Source organism: Pinus tabuliformis, chromosome 4_2 (assembly GCF_031772625.1).
Source record: "Pinus tabuliformis cultivar Carrire ecotype Pingquan chromosome 4_2, CPIR1, whole genome shotgun sequence".
Lineage (NCBI taxonomy): Eukaryota > Viridiplantae > Streptophyta > Pinopsida > Pinales > Pinaceae > Pinus > Pinus tabuliformis.
In genome coordinates, this window is record NC_142304.1 from 649,893,629 (window position 1) to 649,919,517 (window position 25,889).

The 25,889-nt window shown below is 32.9% G+C and overlaps 1 protein-coding gene and 1 long non-coding RNA gene across 2 annotated transcripts; both read right to left on the reverse strand.

Annotated features, from left to right (window-relative positions):
• Positions 1–212: 212 nt before the first annotated feature.
• Positions 213–1,058, reverse strand: LOC149171056 (uncharacterized). The gene has a single exon (XM_089427422.1). The coding sequence runs from the start codon at positions 936–938 to the stop codon at positions 291–293; it is 648 nt and encodes a 215-aa protein (XP_089283548.1). The 5' UTR covers positions 939–1,058; the 3' UTR covers positions 213–290.
• Positions 1,059–17,770: 16,712 nt separating this feature from the next.
• LOC149171057 (uncharacterized) lies at positions 17,771–18,633 on the reverse strand. The gene is made up of 3 exons (XR_016259537.1): positions 18,442–18,633; positions 18,287–18,350; positions 17,771–18,165 (listed from the first exon to the last, which is right to left on the reverse strand). It is a non-coding gene; the product is annotated as an uncharacterized LOC149171057 (long non-coding RNA).
• Positions 18,634–25,889: the final 7,256 nt, after the last annotated feature.

The following is a 25,889-nucleotide window of genomic DNA, read 5'->3' on the forward strand; positions in this document are numbered from 1 at the left end:
TGATAGTCAATGAAAAGTCCTTACGTTGCAGTTAAATATTTTATCGAACATCTTGAGAAACTTGTTTTGTCAAATCTTAGATATTATTAAACAACACGAAACCATATGTTCAGGAGAATGAAAACGAAAGTTTCCGCGCACTAAGATACAATTTTGAGTGACAAATGCTTCAAGCCTAAGACAGATCAATGGAAGTAGCTTGGGACTGATGATGTTTTTAACTTGCAAAGAGAGGCAAAGTTTTTTCTCAATTACAATCGTTTCTAATTGGCGTTGACACGCCGAATGGTCTACTTCCAAACGTCATGAACCTCGATTCCATTAATTCCAAATTCTTCTGGCTGTGGCAATGCAAAATCGTTTTGAATGACTGGATGTTCATTCAACTGCCAAATATCATCCTCCCACAGAGACCCATAGAAAACTTCCCTGGTCTCAACATAGCTATGCACGGCATCCAAATACATAATATCAGGAATTGAATCTCCATCGGCATAGTTCATGATGATTCCAAGTTCTTCCGGAGTAAACTGGTCTATGAAAAAATCAAACTCTGCGCGACCATCGTCGTAACATGTGAAGTCTCCTATATCAGAAGTCACCAAGGTCACTTGAGAGCTCCTGTCTGCAGTTAATTCGCCTTCCTTTCTTGAACCCATCTGATCAGCACTGCCCTCCTCCTCAACGCTGGAGTCGATATTATGATCTGATTGGGTCTTCAACCCAGTATCATTTTCCAGAAAATTTATATCCCCAACGATACCAACGTTCCTCTCTTCTGGACTACAAATATTGGCATGCAGACTATCGATCTTGTCGGGCAACGGCATGAGATCACTGCCATTCGCTAAGGTTAATCCGCCATTGATTCGCTTCGCGTCTTTGAAAGCCAAACCCCCATTCCAATACTCATCTCTCCCTCGCTTGGAGGCTGCCATATTTCGCAAAGAAATACTGTGATTAAAAAACAACAGATACAACAATACAGAGTCTTGTTTATATTATCTCAATTCCTTAGGGATTGGTAGCTGTTGAAAGAGGCAATTTGTGAGCCCAAAACTGGTCCACGATATATAGCTCGCTGGCAGCGGAAGAATCACAAGAGATCCCGCCAAGAAGCGGAGGTGGAAGTTTCCCCAACAAATCCAACCTAACCCAACGCTCTGTGTTCAAAAGCATTTTCCTTTTTCCGGCTTTGTTGAAATGGCATCCGTAGAAGCCGTGTAAAGCCAATGCAGTGGCCGAAGGACTGAAGTTGACGTAAAACGGCATTCGTAGGAGCCGCGTCGAACAAACGCGTGGGCAATATCACGACGGCTACCCAAGTTCATTTTCATTCAAACTGACCACTCTTTTCAGTCATGCAGATCTAAACCTCCTAGATACGATGCAAGACGCGGTGCGTTTCCCTTTCGCATGAACCTGCACAAAGATGGCGACAACTTTGGCATCCTTTTTGTGTACTTCGTGGAAACTGCAATCCAACGCGTGGTCCAAATGACAGTGCGCAAGCGAGTTCAGAAAAGTAAAAGTACAATGTCAATGCTGTCATATACTTTTGTCGTGATATCTGACTTTTTCCGTAATTACCGATATCCATACTCGAGTGCTTTTTAAAATTAATGTGGGTATAAGAAATATTATTGAAATATTGTTGTTAGGTTGATAGGTATTTTTCATTTGAATTTAATTTTGGTGGTTTAATCTTTCTTTTTAATCCAAATTTTATGATAAATGAAGGATGTTTGATAGAAAAAGTTGTTTTAAATTTCAAATACTAAACCACTTTTATTTTTTTAATTTAGGTTTATTTTTCATATTTATTTAGTAAAATAATAAAATTATTATACTAATTATATAAATAAATAAATTTATAAAAAATAATAATTAAACTAAAATTAATAATTAAAGAAAAAAATCTCAACCACATTTATATGGCATAACAATATAAAATTTCTAGTATTATTTTTTAGTTAACTTTTAACTCTAATTTGATTTAATTTATCAGGGCTTCCTTTTTGGAGAACTTAATCATCTCTCTATCGAATAATATAAATTTGATTTTAATAAATTAATAATTATGAGATTATATTGGGATAAAAATTTTAAATTCATAAGAGCTAGTTTTCTAATAAGTCAACCTCTAACAAATAAGATGATTATAAGAAACCTGTCGGCAAAGGTTTTCTACATGTGATTTACGCCGAAACTCTTCTTATAATTGTTATGTATCACAGAAGCCTCAATTCTACAAATAAGATGATATAAATTATTAATATATAACTACTTTACATTAATTCCATAATATTAAAATTCAATATTTTATTTTTAATTATTCCTTAACAACTATTCTCAACTAAACATAGAATATTTTAATGAAATAACTCCTTACCATTAATTCCATGACAATTAATTTCTTTACCTATTAACTAATTCACCAACAGTTGGTTTTTAACGACTAACTTTGGGCAATGTTGCATCCTTACTATTTATTCTTTATGATCTATTGATTTCTCACCTAGTTCTCAGGATAAACAATATTGGTTGGTTCGAAATGTAGACCAAATCTTAACAATGTGATTAATCTGAAAAACTTTTTTCTACACTATAAATCACAAAAATCTTAAATCTAACACATTTACTTATATAATAACTATACCAATTTAATAATATTTTAATATTAAAATATACCCATCAATTTCTTTTTTATAATTACTCATATCTTTATTTCTTTGCATGTGCCATCTAATTTCTTTGATAATGAATTCATTTATACACAACAGTGTTGTAAGAACATCGCTAATCCACTAAATTTAACTTTACTGCTAATTCCAAAATATTTTGGAAATAGATAATCAAACTAAAAATGGCACTCCAATAGTAACATGTACCCTGGAAATAAAAAGAATACTTTATGTATTTAAATTTATCTTCACTCGAGCCATACAAACAATATTAACAATTTATATGTACCCTGTAAATAAAAATAATATTTCATGTATTTATATTTATCTTCACCCGAGCCATACAAACAATATTAACAATTTATATGTACCCCGTAAATAAAAAGAATACTTTATGTATTTATATTTATCTTCACCCGAGCCAAACAAACAATATTAACAATTTATAGATTGAAAAATATGTTATAAACCTTCAGGTTAACTGGTTTTTAACTTCTGTTTCATTGTTCTCAAATTTACGAAGTTAGAAATTTAATTATTACATATTTGTATTTATATTTATCTTCACCCACACCATACCAACAATCTTAAGAATTTGTATATTGAAAAATATGCTATATAGCTTTGTGTTAACTTTTTAATTTATTCTTACACTTTGGAATGTTAGGAATCTAATTCTTAAAACTTATGATAAACTGTAAATATTTAAGATATAAGAAATTTAAATATTTAGAAAAATAGAAAGATTCATTACACTTTGGAATGTTAGGAATCTAATTCTTAAAATTTATGATAAATTGTAAATGTTTAAGATATAAGAAATTTGAGTACTTATAAAAATAGAAAGAGTTATTAAATTTTGAAGGATTAGATATCGAAGGTTATACAATTATATATATATATGTTTGATTTAATGGAAGATAATGAATTTTAAAAGTTTTAAGTTGATGGAAAGCAATGAATTTTGGAGTTATTCATTTCTGTATTTATTTAGGTTTCAATTAAGGGGATATCTACATTAACCTGTATTTTGAATAATTTTGTACCTCAAAAACTACCACTTGTTGAAGATTCTTTCACTGCTATTAGCAATGTTTAATGCATCTGGGTGCAATTTTTCATCATCTCATTTCTCTATTGCATGAGTATTTCCTTGAGCAACAACTTGGTAGGATCTCTTACTTCATCATATCCCTTTTCTTTTTCTATGGGAGTCCACTTGGGTTAACAAGAGTGTGATCATTCCCATGAGAAACTAGCTCAAGGCAAAAATATTTGTATCCTAACCTCATTGAGGACATGCACCAAGAAATTACAAACAACATATTTCTCTGATATCACTGATATGTGTTGTACAATGAACAAAGTGAAAATTGGGAAAGGAAATGAAACATACCCATAGATAAATATAGAAGAGAGCACAGTAATGTAGTGAGAACCAAACTTTTATTAATAAATAAAATAGCATAATATTGTAGAGTATAAACTAGACGGAATGGTGGTAGTTATCTCCAGAGAGAGAAAGAGAGAGAGAAATATGGGAGTTACACAAAACACTTTCACAAGAGCATGAAAGAATGACATTTTAACATAAAGAAAGAACCATAGAGGTCTAAAATTTTAACCCTATAAGTTGAAGTGGAGTTACAAATTTTGCATACATTCTTTGTTTAAGGCACAGAGCAACTGATTGGAAAGACCTATCCAAGCGTGACAACTTTTGGATGGGTCTAGGACATGCCATGGGACCCTTAGCCCCTTGAATGGCCAAGAAAAATTATTTAGGGCCTTAAAATGAACCTAGAAGTTTCAGTCCCAAAAGAACCCAAAAAAATTGCGTAGAAGATACATAATTGTTGGATTAGTGAAATAGATGGTGGTCACCAATATCCATCTAGATCACTTGTGGAAAATTAGTCATAGAAGAGAATTACAAAACTTAGGATAGATAACGTTGGAAAATTTTATGGGAATGAATTTGATGAATCTGTAAGAAGAGTAACATGGCAAGGTAGGACAATTTGTTGAAAGGATGAAGAAAATATTAATAGAAAAATAAAGGATCATGTTCAGTGGTGTTCAATTAGGACAAGGATTCTAGGAAGGGGAAATGGATACTACCTGTTACTTGGTAAATAGATCACCCTGATTAGTGTTGGATGATAAGACTTCACATTAGATATGGCCTAGTAAGAAACCACCTCTTAAACATATCAAAATATTTACATGTGATGCTCATGTACACATTCCAAAGGAAAATAGGAGCAAGTTGGATAATAAAGTTGATAAGTGTATCGTTATTGGCTGTAAAGATGGTTTGAAAGGATATAAGGTTTGAACCCATAAATTAGGAAGATTGTGTATAGTCAAGATGTTGTATTTAGAGAAATCAAATATGTTCTCAAATAGGAAGTCCCAACAAGGAAGAAAGAACCAAATAATGTAGAGTTTGAAGTGAAGGATGGTGAATCAAGGTTTATAGAAGAATATGAATTATAAGGAGAAGAGACACATAATTTGGTATTGAGTAGATCAGTTCGGGAAATAATTTAACTAGAAAGGTATACTCCACTTGATTTCCTTTAAATTTTTTCTTTGTGTAGCACTAATGATGACTCTATAAATATTAGAGAGGAAGAAGACTCACACAATGGAAAACCAATAATACCTCTGTCGAGGAATAATTTATCTTGTATTTCGGACAACTTAATGAAAACATTGGGATTCTATGTTGGCCAATGAGATAAGGATCAATATGATAAATCTATTCTCCCTCAAGTATTAGGAGAAGGATACTTGATTTTTCTCTATTATCAAGACCATGATAAGTTAGTAGTGTGAAAATTTAATCCATATGGCATGGAATATATATTGTTAAACATGTGTTGCAAAAAGGGGTATACAAAATAGTGGATTATTGTGGGAAATCCATTGTTGAAGTCTTGTAATGGGATCTATGTTAAGAAGCACTATGTTTAAGTCGCAAAGATATGTGGTTCTTTGTGCATATTGTCTTATGTTGTGGTATGGTGTGTTCGCTTTTCTTTATATGCATAGACTACATAGATTATTTTCTTACCGTACCTAATATTTGATTGGAAAATGTTAGCATCCATAGTGGTTTGCAGAGGCTTCATGGATGGAGTCAACCATAGTACCAATAATATTTATTTCACCATTTGGGTGATGTTCTAACCCACTAACAAATTGGTGAGTTATGGGGAAATAATCCTCTGCCCTGCAATTAACAAGTAATAGTGGGCCAAGGATTATTCCCCCATAATACAATGTAGTCATGAATCTCTTAATAAAGGCTATTTCCCTTTTAATATTCCATTTTTTTGTTATGATAGAATCCAAAATTTTGGTATCACAATTGAACCATTTATCTCCCATGAGAAATCTTATGTTACTTCATCGGTACTTGTGAGTACATCTCCTTAAACAATCATTTGATTACATTATCTATCAACACATACCAAGGGGTTATTGTATGTTAGATAATTCCTTAGCCAATTATGTTTTGGGTTAGCATTTATCTCATTAAATCAACATCATTAAAAATGCATGCATGTACGTCAAAAAACATATGGGTCAACAATCAAATCATTTTTCACCATAAGTAGCCACAAAACTATATATATATATATATATATATATATATATATAGAGAGAGAGAGAGAGAGAGAGAGACAGAGAGAGATGCTACACCATTTACCAAAATTAGTCCATTGCCAAGACTAGGCACTTAGATCCAAGCTTCCAGCCCATACACAAGATGCAGATACTATATCTCCCATTAGGAATACAAGAAAAACTTCTAGGAGGGGATACAATGGGCATTAGTCCTCATGCTAATAATAACATACAACAAATCAAGCTACATGTCTTAAGAGGCAACCAAGACAGCGGGGTACATCAATTATCTATCATCGTAGGTATCAATGAACCTTTTCAATCCACTCTTGGGGTTACACCATGATGATACCTTATAACTTTCTCATAACCTCCCATAGCTCATTTTTACTTTCACCCTTAGTATCGTCCTCCATGTCTCTCTGAATGGGTGCAATGTGACAATGACATAATGATTATCCAGGCAATCTAATACTAGACACATATACGCAATAATTAAACATTGGAAACATTACATAATCCAAAGTAAATTACATATGCAAAAAACACCAAAAAGCTATAAAATTTAAAAATATCCAAAAAAATTGCATACTAAAGTCACCCCACTACTCATGATGTGGTATTGCCAGTTCCTGGTTGTAGTGGAAGTTAATCCCAAAATATTCATGATTTTCAATCATAACATATTGGTCCTTTAACCAATCAAAGGAGTCCTAATTAAACTAATGGAAAATTTCTCCAACACTTAAATAAGCCATCAAGTTGGTCCATCGGGTCATGCATGGCTTAGATGGGCCATTGAATAATGTTGATACTCATAGCCTCATAACTAGTCCTCACTTGAAAAATAAATATACTAGTATACTCTTGTAATTGAATTGATTTTATTTCTCTCTGCAATGTTTTCTTAGATGGCATTTCAAGTTTTTCAATTGAATGAAACTCTAATTGAAAATGCTTTATTTTAGATACGGCACTACTATATCTACTTGAACCTTAGATTCTTGGTGGGGGCCTATAGATCCTATTACTTGAGTGGTGGAAAACATGATGGTATGGAGAGTCACATCCATCACCTACTTTATTTGGAGCTCTATAAATCTTTTTTGAGCTTGTTGTTGACAATATTATATAATCTAATTATCCTTAATCTCCTCTCCCCGTCCTTGGCCACCTGATACTACTATAAAGGCCCCTTTCCTTGATAGTCTAGTAAATAAATAAATATCCTCAATAATGAGTGTAAATGTTTGATTTTACATTTTGAACTATTGTTTATTGGGATCCCACATCCCAATTAGCCTATGCAATAAGGGAACTTTTCCATTCATGTTTTGTGTGTGGAAAAATTGAGAACTCCACAATATGAAAGCACATCTAGTTTTGGTTTATGTCAAAGAGCAACTAGGTCATCCACTTCATGTTCCTTCTCCTTCCACTTGATTGTTTTGGTTGCTATTTCTACAAAAATAATGATAAAAATTATTACTTATGTCCTTTAAAATAAAACTTAAAAAATTATGAAAAAATAACATGAGATCTAAGGGTTATGATAAAATATCTCTGGGTCTACCTTAATAGAGTGATCATCACTTTTCAATTTAAAATAGAGCAATGAACAACTCCTTAATCACTCTATAGAATCAACACAAGATTAGTCAAGCTCTCAAAGGAAATTGATGTCCCGTTGAGATAAAGTTGTGGGTAGAACTAAAAACAGAATACATGAGAAGAAAGAGTAGGTGTAGTTATTTTACCTAGAATATATGGTGTTAAAAATGATGTCCTATATTTCCTAGGATTTATAGTTGAAAAATTGATAGGCAGGGATTTTTATTGCAACAAGGTTAGAACTCCAAAATCCAATGTGAAAATGAACTCATTTTACCCCAAATTGGATTTTTACCATGGGAAATCACTAGAGAAGCCATGTTCACTGTTGGGTTTAGTATGTATCACTAGCCAATTCATTCTTAATGCTTTTTTATCCCCTCTTTATGAGTTTCATGTGTACTAACATCAAATTGGAAATCTAAATTGATTGTTCCACAGGGATATGTTTCAAAAGCATTAGTTATTGGTGAGATTGTCCACTAAAATATTTCCTTGTGATGCAAAGGAATAATAGAAGAAACACAATGAATATCACATATTTCGACTAAAATAGCATATAAAGGATGAGATCATGAAAGGATCAATATGGCTTGAAAGAGGCCAGAGAGGTTTATGTAAAAAATAGTTGTAAATGGTTGAATATGCACATGAAAATAAATACCAACATGTTGGCCCTAATTTTAATGTTAACATATGCAGTTAATGCTATATTACACCTTTTATTATGTAATTAAATGTAATTCATTCAAATAGGGTAATAAGATATGGACATGAAATTTCGATAAAATCTAGACTTTAAGATAATCCTAACCACATTTACCATAAAATTAAAGAAGAAAGATCAATTATAACGATAAACACCTCTTAGACTAGTGCATTTCTCTTGTTGGGCAATGGAGTCAATTAGGGAAAGTTTAATGATTGAGGGCCTTGGATGATAATCTAGGTGGATATAGGTGGCCATCCAACCCTTCCTCACGATTAATGATTATATACATTTTTGATAGTTTTCTATGGTTCTTCACGTCCCAAAATTCCAAGGCCATTGTGAGGACCCAAATAATGTATTTTGGTGATTTGGGGGATGAGGGGTTGCATGGCATGCCTTGGTCCTAGCCAAAATTTCTAATATTTTGATATTTCACTCTAGTTAGATACGATGTGCCCCATATGGATATTTAATGCAAAATTTATGCCTTTGAGAAGTTGATGTACCAACTAACCATGTTGGGGCCCAAAACCCTTTTGGAACTTCATCTTCTAGGGTTATGGTTTTATAGGCCCCGGTTTGTTCTTTACTTCAAAATACCATTCTTTTTAAAATGCATGTAACCACCATCCATGTCCCTTCATAGATAACTACCACCACTATAACCAATTTTTTTCTACAATATTATCCTATTTTACTTATCAATAGAATTTGGTCTCTCACTATAGTATTGTTCTCTCTACTATGCTTCTCTATGTGTGCTTAATTTCCTTTCCTTCTTTCAACTCATTCCTTGTAAAACACATATTAGTGTTATTAGAAAAATCTACTCCTTGTTTCTTAGTGCATGTCCCAAATGAGGTCATGCTACAAAGAGTTGGATCTCAAGATAATTATTTTCTTCTAGAAAGTCCTTTATTATCATTAATGGTTGGTGAAAGCACTAATTGAAACTTATATAAACACCTTATTATTTATGCAATCTATTTAGACTCAATGGGTCTTTGGTCACCTATCTCACATTTTATGCAATTTACGAATTTCATGTATGAAAAGGGAAAACAATTAATGATAGTGTTAATCAATTAATAATTGATAGATAACTTAAGTATAATTATTTGATAGTTGTTTCTATAGATGAAACTTCAACAATAATTGGACATGAAAATGGATTTGTTTCATTTTTGAAAAACAACATTCCAAATCTTATTACAATTCATTTTGTAGCTCATAGTAAGTTTCTATTAATAGTAGATGCTTCTAAGAAAGTACCCAAACTATTATATGTTCGAAAAAAACGCGAACAAAGTGTATTCATGGGTTGAAAGCTCACGAAATAGAAGTAATGAAATTAATGATTTGCTAAAAGTCATGAAAATTGATGTTCTTGATGTTTTAAAAATATATTAAGTGAGATGATTATCTAGGGGAGAAGTCAGTATAAGGCTTGTAACCCTTATGCCAACAATTTTATCTTTTCCAAAAAATGAAAGGAAAACATCATCATAGTACGATAAGATACGAAGTTACTCCATTCAATTTTATTTTTATATGTTGGATGTAGGTGTATTGAACCAATTGAAAACTAATTTTCAAAAAACTAATGTAGACATTACAAATATTGGATTAGCTCTTGAAGTAACTATAAGTACACTGTCTACATGTTTTTTTAGAAAAGAAACATTTCTAAAGTGTAGAAAGTATATTTCAAAAATTTTAAATGGTTCTTAATATGAATATATTGAAATTAAAAATTAAAGGGTAGTCATAGGTAAAAATGAGTTATAATACATATGTATCATAGTTATAAAAATTGACTATATCGATGAAAGGAAATAAACCATGAAACCTCATATTTGAGTTGCAGAAGAGAGTTGTCAACAACTCATATAAGGTTATGGTAAGTATCTCATAGACTCTTTGAATAAAATATTTCCATATGTTCATCATTTTAATGCAAAAAAATTGTTCATTCCTTGCAATTGTTGAGAAGAGAATCATATTCATAAGAAAAGTTCAAAGAGTTAGCTTTTAAAAAATTTCAACTTTTTCAATATTTTCAACCAACCATATCAAAGGATGATGGATTTGTACCTTTATTTAATGAAAAAGTATGTAAAAGAGATATAGACCCTTTTCATTGATTCATTAAATTTGGCTTGCTAGGGGTTCTCCATAAAAGAAGCATGGAAGGCACTTAATGACATAAAATAATGGCACAAAACTTATCCTGATATGATGAAATTATGGCAAGCTATAAATAATATTCTTGTAAGTATAGTGGATTATGCAAGGGGATTTTTTAAACAACACATACTCAAGGGCATTAGAAAATCAAGGCTAGGATTGGATACACTAGATGCATTAATGAGAATATCTTTAAATAGATGTAAATTATATAATATTGATTGGAATGTAATATATGGGATATGGAGAAATACAATGTAAAGAAGAGTGACTGAGTTATGAGAGTTAATAAGTTACTCTTCCTAATCTTTGTATAGGACTTGTGTTTCTTTTGCAAAATAATTATAAATGTGTATGGAATCTTCTTAGACATGTCAAGTGGTGGATTGAAGCCAAAATACCTTTATTATGTTGAGTTTTGACTTGAGAAGACGTTAAATTTCATATTTTCAAATCAGATCATATGTGTGTTTTAGGGACTTGTGCATCAAGATGTACATGAGGCTTTTGTAAGATCCTTGAAAATGTTTGATTTCCAATGAAATATAATTGCAACTTGAAGATGAAGACTCTCCTTATAAAAAGGTTTATCAAAATGAAGCAACATTATTACAATACTCAATACTTTTATTATCTTTTTTCACTATAAAATTTAACATTTGAAAGTACAAAGTTTTAACTATCATATAAATTAAATATAAACAATGTGTATGCTTATTAAACATGTTGCTTCACATAGGTTATATTTGGAGCATAATGGGATGGAAACTTCGTTGGAGATTTTTCTGAAACTTTAGAAAAATGTCTAATTTTCATTCCACTCTTCCATTCACATTGGAACAAACATTTCTAGTTATGTATAAAATTATATTTGCTCACATAGTAATAGTTCGGTATTTAAATTACAGTCATGGTAAATGTTCTATTTTAATTACAGTACGTATTTAATTACATTTGTTTTTATTGTTGTATATTTAACTTGTGGATGTGTATCAAGGCACTCAGGTTGCAAAACTGAGACCTCTGGAACAAAGAAAATAACAACATCGGTGATGTGCACAGAGAGGAAGTAGGGAAGCAGACAACATGAGGAGAATTGGAAATCTACCACAGAGGTCCATAATGGGAGCAGGACTAGCATCATTTGAGGAAGGCAATCCTAAGGTATGGGTGCATCTGGGCGATGAGCTGCGAAACACCAATATAGATATCATGGAGAGTTTACAAGAATTGAAGAATGAGATGACCCGATTATGGGAAGATAACGAAACACTGATACATGAGCAAGAAAATAGTATGAAGAGTGTATCTGATAGACAGAATCATCGACCACTAGTCCCTAGCCCAGAACACGGAAAGATGATAGGGGAACAAGAGTTTCGAACTTAGAATGTGGAAACAGAAGGTGGTGAAGAAAATCATCAAGAAGAATCAGATAATGTGTCAGATCACAAGACACAGAAAAGGCAGAAAATGGAACTTCAAGGGGAGTTTCAAAAAATAAAGCTTCCTCTCTTTGATGGTGAACAGGAAGAGCCAGCAGAAGCATGGCTCATCAATATGAACAAATATTTCCATATGTACGAGTATGACCATAATCTAAAAGCTCATTTGGCCATTTTCCAGCTACAAGGGAAAGCCACCTTGTGGTGGGAGGAAGTAAAAACAGTTCGCGGAGAAAATGAACAAAGCATAATCTGGGAAAATTTTCAAAGATATTTTAAAGAAAAATATCTAACGAAAATATTTTATGACGAAAAAGAAAAAGAGTTTCATGATCTCCACCTGGGCCAAATGTCCATGGATGAATTCATAAGAAAGTTTACGTCATTACTTCGGTATGTTCCTTACATACGTGAAGGAAAATCAAAGGTGCAGCAGTTTATCAACAATCTCCCGCTGTTCATGAAAGAACGACTGGAGTTTGAAACCCAAAAACCATTGACAAAGTCATTCGTAAGGCATAAATCTGCTACCAACAAAACAAACGAAAGGGAGATATGGGAAAGAGGTAGACTGACAAAAAGGGAAATAAATTTGTTCCCAACAACAAGGGGAACAAGGGAACAAGAAACAAAGGATTGTATAAGGGTCAAACTAACTGTAATATGAATATGAATCAGCCCAAATTTAAAGTACCAGGCGAAACTAGGATGAATGAGCAATTTGGTAGAACTGAAGCAGAATTAACTAACAGACCACCTGTACAGTGTTGGGGATGTGGAGGCTCGCACTATGCCAAAACCTACCCACACCACAAAGGAGATGATCAAATTTCACAAATACAAGAAGCATCTACTGTTGGAGAGGTGGCAATAACCATTCCTAAAATTAATGCTGCCCTTGAAGACCATCAGGGAGAATTTAAGCCACCCATGGTTGAATTTGAAGGTAAAGTTTTTGACCAAATAATATCTATTTTAATTGATCCCGGAGCCACTTTGAGTTATATTAGCCCCAATATAGTGGAACAATGTAAATTGTAAGTTATTAAGTTTAAAAATACTTGGTTAGTACAACTAGCAACAAGAGAAAAAATGAGAGTTCTGGCCAAAGTAAGTAATTTCCCACTAATATTAGCTAATCAACCTATCATGGCATATCTGAATGTGTTATCCCTGGGGTCATACAACATCCTTATAGGAATGGACTAGTTGGAAAAACATTGGTCCCTCATTAACTATAAAAAAAAAACTATTAATTACTCGGATGAGAAAGAGGAAAGGCAGGAAATTCAAAGTATTCAAAAACCTCAGCAATTGAGACATATAACAGCGTCCCAATTAGCAAAGTGCATCATAAAAGGCTACCGAGTTTATGAAATACAAGTAGGGTATGATGACTCTAAAGATAAAACCGTTTCATTAGATAATATACCTGTGGTACAAAATTTTCTGGATGTGTTTCCGGAGGAGATTTGAGCCTACCCCCGAAAAGGGACATAGATTTCACTATTGAGACAATTTCAAGAGCTGCCACAGTCTCCCGAGCCCCTTACCGAATGAGAATACCAGAGCTAACATAATTAAAAATATAGCTTCCAGAATTGCTTGATAAAAAGTATATCCGTCCCAGTGTGTCCCCTTGGGGAGCTCCAGTACTATTTGTTAAGAAGGACAGAACCCTGTGAACGTGCATGGATTACCGTTAGTTAAATACGCTGACTGTTAAGAACAAATACCCCCTTCCACGTATAGATGAGTTATTTGATCAGGTGAAGGGTGCCACCGTATTTTCAAAGATCGATCTCTGCTTGGGCTATCATCAAATCAGAATAAAAGAAGAAGATATAGCAAAAACTATGTTCAAGACTCGTTATGGACATTATGAATTTGTAGTGTTTCCATTTGGACTAACTAATGCCCCAGCGACCTTCATGTGCCTCATGAAAAGTATATTTCATCAGTTCTTAGACAAATTCATGTTAATATTTATTGATGACATACTGATCTACTCTCAAAACATAGAACATAATGAGCATCTCCGTATTGTTCTGCAAGTCCTAAGAGAACAACCGTTGTACGCTAAGTACAGTAAATGTGGTTTCTTTAAGGATCAAATCCAGTACTTGGGACATGTCATCACCAAGAATGAAATCGCAGTGGATCCAGAGAAAATAAGGACTATCATGGAGTGGTCTGTACTGAAAGATGTAGCTGACATAAGATCGTTCATGGGTCTAGCTGGATATTATAGACGATTTGTGGAAAGTTTTTCTAGGGTGGCATATCCTATTACCTCTCTGCGAAAGAAAAGAAAAACCTTTAAGTGGACCTCTCACTGTCAAAAGAGCTTTGATCAACTCAAATATCTACTCACCACAACACTCATTTTGAGCATTACGGATCCCAATAAAAAATACGTGGTTTGTAGGAATGCTATGAAGGAAGGTGTAGGTGGCGTATTAATGCAAGAAAGAAGGGTTGTTTCCTATGAGTCAAGGAAGCTTAAAGAATACGAACAAAGGTACTCGGCATAGGAATTAGATCTAACAGCGGTTATCCATGCCTTAAAGATGTGAAATTACTTGATGGGTAAGAAATTTTGTTAATGACTGATGATCATAGTCTAACAAACTATTTCAAACAACCCACTTTAAATGCTAGGCAAGCTCATTGGGCTGACTTCCTAAGCGAATTCTATTTTGAAATCAAACATTTGAAGGGAAGAGAGAACCGGGTTGCAGATGCCTTAAGTCAAAAGGTAAATTTCTTGTATGAGATTTGTTTTAGTAAATCATAAACTAATTTTTATGAACAAATTTGTGAAACAGACATGCAAGATTTTGTATATAAACATTTATGGCAGCAAGCAAAAATTCTGAGCATCCATCAACAACAATTGAGATATGAGGTAAACACAGAGGGATTGTTGATTTATAGGAAAAGGTTATATGTGCCTAACCAGAAACTTCTTAAAGATTTAATTTTAGATGAATATCATAAGAGTCCTTATGTCAGACACCCGGGATACCAGAAAATGATTTCTTCCCTTATGAAGGAATTTTTCTAACCTGGCATGAAGAATGAGGTGGCAGAATATTTAGTTCGTTGTCTGGAATGCCAACAAGTAAAGACGAGCACAAACACCCAACAAGGTTACTCTACCCACTACCTATTCTTGAATGGAAATGGGAAACCATATCCATCGATTTCATCACTAGGCTACCTATGTCTAAAAGGAAAAATGACTCAATCATGGTGGTAATGGACAAACTGAGCAAATCTGTGCATTTCATACCAGTTCATTCAACTTATAAACCGGTACAAATTGCTAACATTTTTAAATTATATGGAATGCATAAAATGATTATTTCCGACCATGATGTGAAATTCACATCAAAATTCTGGAAAGCCATTTTTGAAAGATTGGGCACACTAAACTTCAGCACTGTGTATCATCCTCAAATGGATGGATAGACGAAGCGAGTAAATCAAGTAGTAGAAGACATGTTGCGAAACTTACGTAATGCAACAACCATTTAAATGGGAGGACTACCTACACTTGGTAGAGTTTGCCTATAACAATGTATACCATACATCTTTACAGATGAGTCCCTTTGAGGTGTTATATAGGTGTAAGTGCAAGACACCCTTGAGTTGGAATGGCCCAGAAGACAAGTTGATGCTAGGACCAAATACGTTAGAGGAAATGAAGGAGACGGTGAAAAAGGTAGGAGTTAATTTGAAAGTTGCTTAGGGCCAGAAAAAGAACTTTGTTGATCGGAAGAGAAGATTCCAGGAATTCCAGGTGGGGGACCATGTTTACATTCGGGTTTGAGTTAAGAAAAGCACTTTACAGTGGACTGAATGTGCTAAACTAGCACCACGATTCTGCAGCTCTTTCTAAATTATAGCCCGAATTGGACCAGTGGCTTACCAACTTGCCTTACCCAGCCATATTCGTGTGCACAATGTCTTTCACGTTTCTCTACTTAAGAAATACATCTATGATGCTAACCACATAATCAATTGGAAAGACATTCTGGTAAAGTATATAATAAACATTTTTTTTTAATTTAGATTTATTAAACAAGTTGGTTGACGATTTAAAGGGTTTTATTGCTATTTATAGGTCGAAAAAGAAGGCGAGTTCTTGATCGAGCCACTGGTTATACTCGATCAGAGAGAAGTAACGCTGCGGAAATGAGTTATCACCCAGGTTAAAGTGCAATGGCAGCACTATGGACCGGAGGAAGCTACTTGGGAAGATGAGCAAACTATGAGAGAAACCTTTCTCAATTTATTTTCAGATGGAAAACATTGGGACGATGTTACATCTTAGGCGAGGGAGATGTGATATCCCCAAATGATGTAAATATTTAATTTACTGCAAACCAAACAATTTGTTATTACTTTAATTATAAAACTATTTCTTGGATTAATTATGCAGAAGTGAATTAGCAGTTATTTGTAAATATTGCTTTTACTTGTTAAGTAGTTAGGGAGATAGTTATCTTCCCTAACTAATTTCTTGAGTATTTACTCAAAAAAGATTAAGAGGATAGGGGTATCTGAGACCGAGGAAGAGAAGAAAAGAAAGTTTGTGTTGAGATGTTAGGCAGAGTTCAATAGCTACGTCTGGTTTGGACCAGATAGCTGTGAGATATTAAGATCTCGTAATAGAAAAGAAGAAAAAGGTTCATGTGTACAGGAATAGCTCAGGGGGAGACTACAAGAGGTAGTAGTCTCAAGGTTGGAAGGTAAAATAGTGAGCGACAAGGCTTAGTTGCAAACTAAATCTGGGAGACATTGTGAATCAATAAGTGGAATTCTCTTGTGAAGTAATTAGGAACTGATATGTATTTTTACATAAATATATATGCATATCAATTGCTATTAAATTGTAGGATTGACGCGTTAATCTGGGAAATTTATAATAATAGACTGTAAATATCTTTCATGTAATTAGCTGAAAAGTAAATTACTTAGTGTGCTGGTAAAGGCACTATCAGAATTGGTAGTCTTTATTAAAGAAAAAACAACTAAGTTTGAAATAAGTATATCTTAGCATTGAAAATAAATTCTAGGAAAGTAAAGATAAACAGACTGCTACCCAGGTCTATTTTTTCTTGCGAAATTTAGAATGCTAAAAACCCTTGCTAGGAAGGCCAAACCCTGCGTAACAGGGACAGAGCAAAACAAGCACATATACTTAAACATAACGAAAATAGCGTTCACATTTTGATAAGCGGAGAGAAAACAATAGATATAGTAAAAGGGAAATACAGAATATGACTAGTAAACAAGGAATATCACCATGCTACTCTCGCGGATTGGGGAAAATACCCTTATCCCTTTCAATGCAATTTAATCAGAAAAATAACACTATTGAACTGTAATAAAAGGAGTGAAGATGAAGAACTATTGAACCGTAACACTCACAGAAAGCATTTGAACAGTAAATATGATAACCACAATTTGAAAATAGTGGAATCTCGAATAACACCACCAATTGTCTAGACAAATGCTACAACCGAGTAAGTCGCACCAAGGTTTGAACCCTACCTTTGGCAAATACAACAAAAGACGCATCTAGCATGAAGATAACTGAAACTGTTCTAAACCATAGACTGCACAGAGGACTTCAAAGAACCCTCGCAAAGATACAATAGCCTGCTGCCCTTAAGGGCCGGCATGGTTCTAAATACAATCGGTTAAATACATTAACAAACACAGTAGTGTCCAAATAGAGGCCATATTGCAGCCAAGACCTCTAAACAAGAAAGGACCCCTTTAAGAAATATAAGTAAACTCATGTACCCGGAGGAGACTGTAGCACGATCAGAGGACCGAGCAAGAGTTCCCACCATCGAATCGCGCCAAACAATAAACCCTGTAAAACCCTCCATCCCAGTTGGGAGGAGTAACCCGAATTAAAAAGGGTGAATCACAGAAACAAACGGAAAGTAAAGAAGGGTTGCTTTTGAGTCAAAAACAAAACAAACAATAATTACCTGTTTCGAAATTACTTGCGCGAACCCTCGTCTCCGTAGATTGTCGAACCAGAGGCCAATACACCTGCCAAAAGACCAGAGACAGTTAGGGGTCTTGGTATGGCAACAACAGAGAAACAATGCAAATTAAAAATCAAAGAACCTTAAAACATTACCTGATCGGTGCCTTTGGTGTAAGCCCCTCGTCTCTATAGAGTGCTGAGCTAGGGGCTGAACGCCTCCCATGGAGGCCAGAGACAGTCAGGAGCCATGGATTGACAGCAATGAATCAGTATTACAATACATTACCGCACCAGCTATGAAAAAAAGAACCTGCTCACACCTGGGCATGGAGAAAACCCTTCGGAGCCGCGGTTTCCATGCTCAGGAAAGGAGAGAATGACGAACAACATCGTATCTACCGAGGCATAGAACGCCAGGTTTCTCTCCGCCGTCTGATCCAAACACCAAACGGAGGTCGTCGATCTGGAACCAGTCCCGAGACCAACGAAGGAGTGGTACCACCATAAAGACTATAGCAAGGAGAAGCCTCCACCCAGGCCGATATGACAGCCAGGATATCAATGCCGCGTGAGAGATCAAATTGTAAGAGTTATTATCGCTCAGAGAGTCAGACATATATTATGTATGCTAGATTTAAATGGTAAGACTGATAAAGTCTTTTATGTATCGCCGGGACAAGTGGCTCGTTAGAAAGCCCATTGCCTTTCTTCAGCTTGTGAATATAGTCGTGGAGGGTATGAAGGTTCGCACTGAATAGGATCCACATTTAATATAAAAACCATACTATAACCAAAATCACATCGGAACAAACATTTCCAGTTCTGTATAAAATTATATTTGCTCACATGGTGATAGTTCGGTATTTAAATTACAGTCATGGTGAATGTTCTATTTTAAACAGTACGTATTTAATTACATTTTTTTTTTTTTTTTGTATATTTATTCCATTATGATGCCATATTAGATATAGGGCATATAAATACTTAGTAAATTGTAATTAACAATATACTCATATTTCATATATATATTTTTTAATTAAATTATTCTTCTTACGCAGATAAATTTTGAAGTTTGGTCTTTATGTGAAAACATTTGTCCTTAGTCGTAGAAGTTGAAACATTGGTAGCCATTTCATGGGAAATAAATGAGTAAAATCCTTAAATAGAAAATATTTTGATGATTTCGAAATGATTATTTTTTAAGGGAATCGTATCTATAACACATTTTTTTTCCTTCCTATAATTTAATTGTTGCATAGTGTTATTGTCACAATTCATTTCAACCTTTTTAAGAAGAATTGGTTGTTGTTCTTTAATGTTGTTTGAGGTTATTAGTGCATTTTAGAGTTTGGCAATTTTGAATTTATCTGTAAATATAAGTGTCAAAAGTTCTTTATGAAACATTAATTTTTAAAAATCATATTCTTAAAATATAACAACATTTATTGTCATAAAATGTCTAATATTATTAGTATTTAATTTACAATTTTTTTATTATATTTTTAAAATTTATATTAAAAAATATGCATATAACAACACAGATAATTTGATAATTATATTTCTTTAAAACATAAAATGATAAGCATGAAAAAACAAACACTCTTTCTTAAAATTTTGATTTTATACTGAACAGATATTTGATATTCCAACCCTCGAAAGTGATAATTTTGCTATGAGTAAGTTCCCTGGAAACTTTGAGATTAAGTGAGGTTTTCAAACGGCGATTTCGTGGAAGAAGCAACATGTACAGGAATAACCGTAACGATAGCATGTTTGAGTTGGAGTTCGGTAGCTTCATCTTCGCTAAGACGTGTGCTCGCACATTGGACGCTAAGTTCAAGGCTGTTTAGCTTAATTTGATGAGTGGTTTTTAAGCCAGATTTTTTTAATGTTTTTGGTGGTTTTTTTGGTAGGAATTTGGTGGAAATATTTTGTGGTGAAATTTTGGTCATAATTTTATGGAAAATTTTGTAATAAAATATTGATTTATTTTGTTTAAACTGGTTGTTTTGATTGCATATATAGATTAGGTATAGTGAAAAAAATTTGGAGCGTTTTTATTGTATATTTTTCATTTATCAAATTTGTGATTTCAATAAATCTCTACTGGATTCTAAGTTAATTAGATCAGAAAATAAACCAAAATTTTTTTCAAACTATCTCACTTAAAAACAACTAATCAAATTATTACCAAACCAAAAATAAATTAAAAAACTCCAAAAATTCACACTTGAATTTCACTTAAAAACAACTAATCAAATTATGACCAAACCAAAAATTAAAAAAAATAAAAACTTGAAAACCACTATAGATTAATAGCCCGAGTAAGTACCGGTAGTTCACGAGAGAAACTGGCGTATTTATGAATGAATAAAAGTCGATATGAACTTTAAACTTGGAGCCCTAAGCTAATTACTGATAGTGGGGAATCTGTATTTGATGTTAGCGAATTTTGGATCTAGACGATAGAATACAAGGGGCAACGCTTATCCCGATTGCAGATTCGTTAAACTTGTTGATATGGTTGTTTGGTCTCACTATCTCTCGCTGTTTATATTTACCAGCGTTTAAATTATTACCGAAATTGTTTATGGCCAAAAACTTTTCCTGCAGAAATTCTCAATTGTACCTTCTAGCTCGTTACATTACATATCATATATATCCTTTGTCCTTGCCCATTTATTGCGGAACTCAAGCCATCGTATTGATGAGGAATAATACGACGTGGGTCCATTAGGAAGACACGCATATAACCTGCACAAATCCAAATCAAGGCTGTACCAAATTATTTATGACACTAATAATTTTCCACGCAGCCCAACCAGGTTGGAAATGCTCGTTTCCTCCCTTTTAATGTTGAGTGAAGGTATAACGCAGCCTAAGTTTCAATAAAAATGTATTGGCATTTGAAATTTCAGTCTAAGGTGGAGTTGTTTATCACCAAAAATAAATATAACACAATTAAAATATTCAAGTTATGATTTTTTCATGTTTTTGTTTATTTTTGATGTATTTTTAATGGAATGTATTAATAATATCAATCAAAGGAATCTTTGCAAATGAGAAAATTAATTTTAATATAAAATCAATAAAAAGAAATATATATACATATTTAAAGAAAAAAATATGTCTATGTAAATAAATAAATAAGTGAATTAAAAAAATTACAAGTTAATAAATAAAATGTATTTACCACATAATAACCATGGTTGTAACAATTTTATTTTATATATATATATTTTTTGATTGAGTGAAAGTTAACTTATTTCGAAAATGTTTAGTTAAATAAATTTTATTTTATAAAGGTTATTTTAACATGTGTGTGATATTTATGAAATAATTGTATTTGATATAATAGTGTTAACAGATTTGATCAAAATATATATATATATATATATATATATATATATATATATATATATATATATATATATATATATATATATATATATATATATATTATTTTAATTATTATATATAAAATAAAAATAAAAATTATGGTATTATCATTATAATAATAATGATTATTATGTTAATATGAAATGATTATTTGGTTATACATATATAAAAGACATATCATTAAATAAAATATTGAAAGATATATGATTAAGTAAAATATTGAAACAAAAATAAAGAGAAAGGAACAAAAGTTACTTATACGGTGAATTGGTACATTCTTATTGATCTCTTGCAATATTTTCTCACTTGCCAATTTTCTTTTTACATTTTGTAGGGTATAATTTATATGTTTTCATGAGACATTTGTCAAGGTATAATTGATAATGTTTTGGTGTTTTATTTATTTAACTAATAATGTTTTGTATGATATTAGTTAATATATAATTTAATATAGTGGGAGATTTGATTAATTAGTAATGTATTTATATAAGAATTGTTAAGATATAATTTAGTGAAATGATTTTAACAACTTCTTAAAACTAAAGAATACCAACACATGAGAGTATTTTTCTAAGGATTGTAGCTATGAGATTATGAAATTATACAACTTCATGAATATGAGTAACTTTATGTGAATATAAAGGTTTATTATTACATTTTACATATGATGAGGTTTATATAATTAAGGAATTGAGGATAAAGGAATTTGGAATCTTATTTACAAGGGCAAAGAAATACAGATATGACCGAAAAATAGTTAGAATTTGTGGGAAAAGATAATTTAGTAATTATTTTGTGTACTATTTTTCTTTTATACTTTTCCTCATTATAAGATATTTCGATAAGGTTAAAGAAAGTAACAACCTAGAGATGATGGCATAATTTTCAAACAAAATTCTAGTTGATATGAATGATGGGTTCAAATGTAAAATGGATTTGAGATGATTGTTGAAAATGATGTTAGAAAATAGAGAGAGATCAAATAGTAGTTACACACAACGCCAAACACACTTTGACATCTTTATTGATCATGACAGTTACACATATATATGACATAAATCATTAACTTTGACGCATCTAGATCATGACTACAACTCATACATATGGAACAACAACTTCTAGTTTGACTCTTGGGAACTCACAATGACTACTTACAACAACAAATTGAAGCATTACTTCCAATACCCTCCCTTAATGCTTATATGGAAACACTGAAAACACAAATTAAAACAACAAGTATAATCTATGTGTGACTGGTCTTCATCAACACTCACATCCACTCTCGAATATTGCAAACACTGTTCTTTTACCACCACATCTTCAAGTTGTTACTTGACCTCCATTTAAAATGTAACCACCTCTGACCATCATTGATGAACATTGCAAGATCATCAATATTAACACCTCGGCTAGTCGGGGTTTCCGCAATAAGATTCGTCAAGTAATGAACCATCCTATGGACCAACCACCATCTGTCAGATATTTTTCTTTCAGTTATCCATTAGTTGCTAGGATGGAGCTTTGGATATTGAATGTGTTCAAAAGTTGATCAAACAATTTGACCTTACTAACACACAATATTTGATGTTTCTTAAACTGGGGCTTCCAGTTTAAGAACCACCCACCCCTTTTATAACCATAATTGAAAGAAATAGAAAACTACTTCAACTCACACTACAAACATACAAACAAACACACATATTAAAATAGCTTAAGTCTCTTAGCAATTCATTCGTGAATAGTTGAACCTTATGCAATGTAGTTGATGTACGTCCTACCAATCATAAAAACGTTTGTCGATCTCAGAATCCATCCATGGAATGATGAGCTCCTGTAATTTCCGAAAGGATTGGTCAATGTAGAAGGTCCCTCGCTCGACCAAGGCCAATGCATTCTTGCATCTATAAAACTTCATCTCTATTGTATAATAACAATCACCTCATTAAGCCTCACAACTTCCTCATGATATTGTTGGCATGTGTCTGCACTTATTAAAAACCCCCTCATTTTTGTCATTCGCGTTGCTCATTCCAGCGCTCATATACTAGATCAAATGCTTTATCCACAAAGAATGGGAAGCCATCTGCAGTGGCTAACCTTTTGTGATTTTCTAAGCAACAACCTTCCAGAGGTGAGTAGGAGACGACCTCTATCTCAACGCAATTTTTTTTTCCATATCTTTTGATATCACTATGGCATAAAAAGCACCTTGTCACCCGTCTCTGTTAATAACATCAATCTCTATGTCAGATCCATGGTTATGAACAAGCTTTTACACCACTCCATGTGCCACATGAAATGATAGGAAACACTTTAAGCAAAACAACCTCAACGCCTAAAAGAATTACAACCCAAGAAATAGCCAGAGTGCATTGATCTAGACTCTAGTGGAAGATTGGGACAATTATCATTCATCTTGCAAAATAATGATATGGTGGGATGCCACTCTAATGACAGTGGTTGTAGCCACAACGATCCCCTCAACAATTGGCCCGGGAATTCATCCTGAAACCTGTTTGTCTTGCTCTCGGCTGTTGAGGATGATCTTTGCAAAGCGAAAGCCCAAAAGTATGTTGTGTCACTCTGATCTATGAAAAATAGTGGGATTTCACTTCACATTTGTCGCCAACTCCAAATGGAACAAACATGTAGGAACAAGGACCAACTACTTCGAATTTAGATGGATCAAGCCACCATTATGGACGTTACTATTGACAAGTTTTTATAAGCTACGAGGAAATAAAACAACAAGTATTATTTTTCTAGCCCAAGATCCAAACTTGCTCAAACACACATTGAACAAATTTATAAAATAAAATAAAATTTACTCACACAAGACAATATATGAAACACTCTCTTACACTATCTATTTACACAGAAATAATCTCAAGGCTTTATCACATTTTCCTAGAAACCGTGTTAGAAAATAAAGGGAGATTAGATAGCAATTACACACAATACCAAAAACACTTTTATATCTTTATTTATCACAACAGTTACACATATATAGGACATAAATCACCAACTTTGACACATCTAGATCATGACTACAACTAATATATAGGGAACAAAAACTTCTAGATAAACGCTTGGGAACTCACAATGACAACTTAGAGCAACACGTGGAAGCATTACTTCCAATACCTAACTCCTAATTAATATTTATTGGATTGTCTTCCTTTGAGGACACTAATGTTATACATTTTTTTATAACAACACAATTTTCTAGTCAAAATAAAGCTCAGATTTGGAATGCCAAGCTATAATGAGAAATTTTAAAAATAGTTTTATTAAATGCATGAATTGCAATGTAAAAATTCCATTGGTCATGGAACCACTAGGTATGTCCATGGAGTATAAGAATTTTTTAATGGAATGCTTCAATGAGATATCATGGAATGTTGGCCTCTTATGATCAAAACAATGACGAGGTGATAAGATGATGGCTTAAGTGCCATAATAACAACAAAGTAAAAGGTGGTGATCATCCTCAACCTTCATCATTGTCACTTCCTACATATCTAGAGCTACCTATAATAAAAGATGGTGATTTCCTTAAAGGGGGACTCTATTCATAGTGATAGAGGGAGGGCTACAACATGGGCAATGTCTTATTGTAGCTTGTTGCCATATTAAAACATTGACTTTAAAGAAATGCATTATGATATATGTAAAGCTATGACAACTCATTTAAGGTTGTTTCCACATGAGAGAAATCTTAGGTTAGCCCATCTAGAATTATCCTACGAGGGTATAGGCACAAAGGAACATGATGAAAGTCATGTTGATAGGAGGAATAAAACATTACCATGGAAAACAAGAAAGTGTGGTTGTGATAACATTGTTATTTTAGCTATTAAAACAAAAATGAAGAATAAACCATAAAAAAATTACAAATATAAAATAGAGGAAATAAAGAAGAAAATCCACCTAAAAGAAGAGGCCCTCATCCAACAATACACTAAAAAAGAAAGAAAGTAACAATGTAAATGCACCAAAAATTTCCAAGATAAATGACCTAAGCCTTTTTATATAACCCTAATTGAAGAAGCCATTTAAAAAAAAAATGAAACTTTAAAAAAGTAACAAAGTAAATGTACCAAAGAAAAAAATCTAAGGTAAAAGTTATAAACTTTCTATATGACAACCACAATTGAAAACACAAACAATCAAGTGGATATAAAAAGGCCACATTATTAACA

Bases quoted from the DNA above. Each gene is read 5' to 3' on its own strand.
- LOC149171056 (XM_089427422.1), bottom strand. From the start codon at position 938: ATGGCAGCCTCCAAGCGAGGGAGAGATGAGTATTGGAATGGGGGTTTG.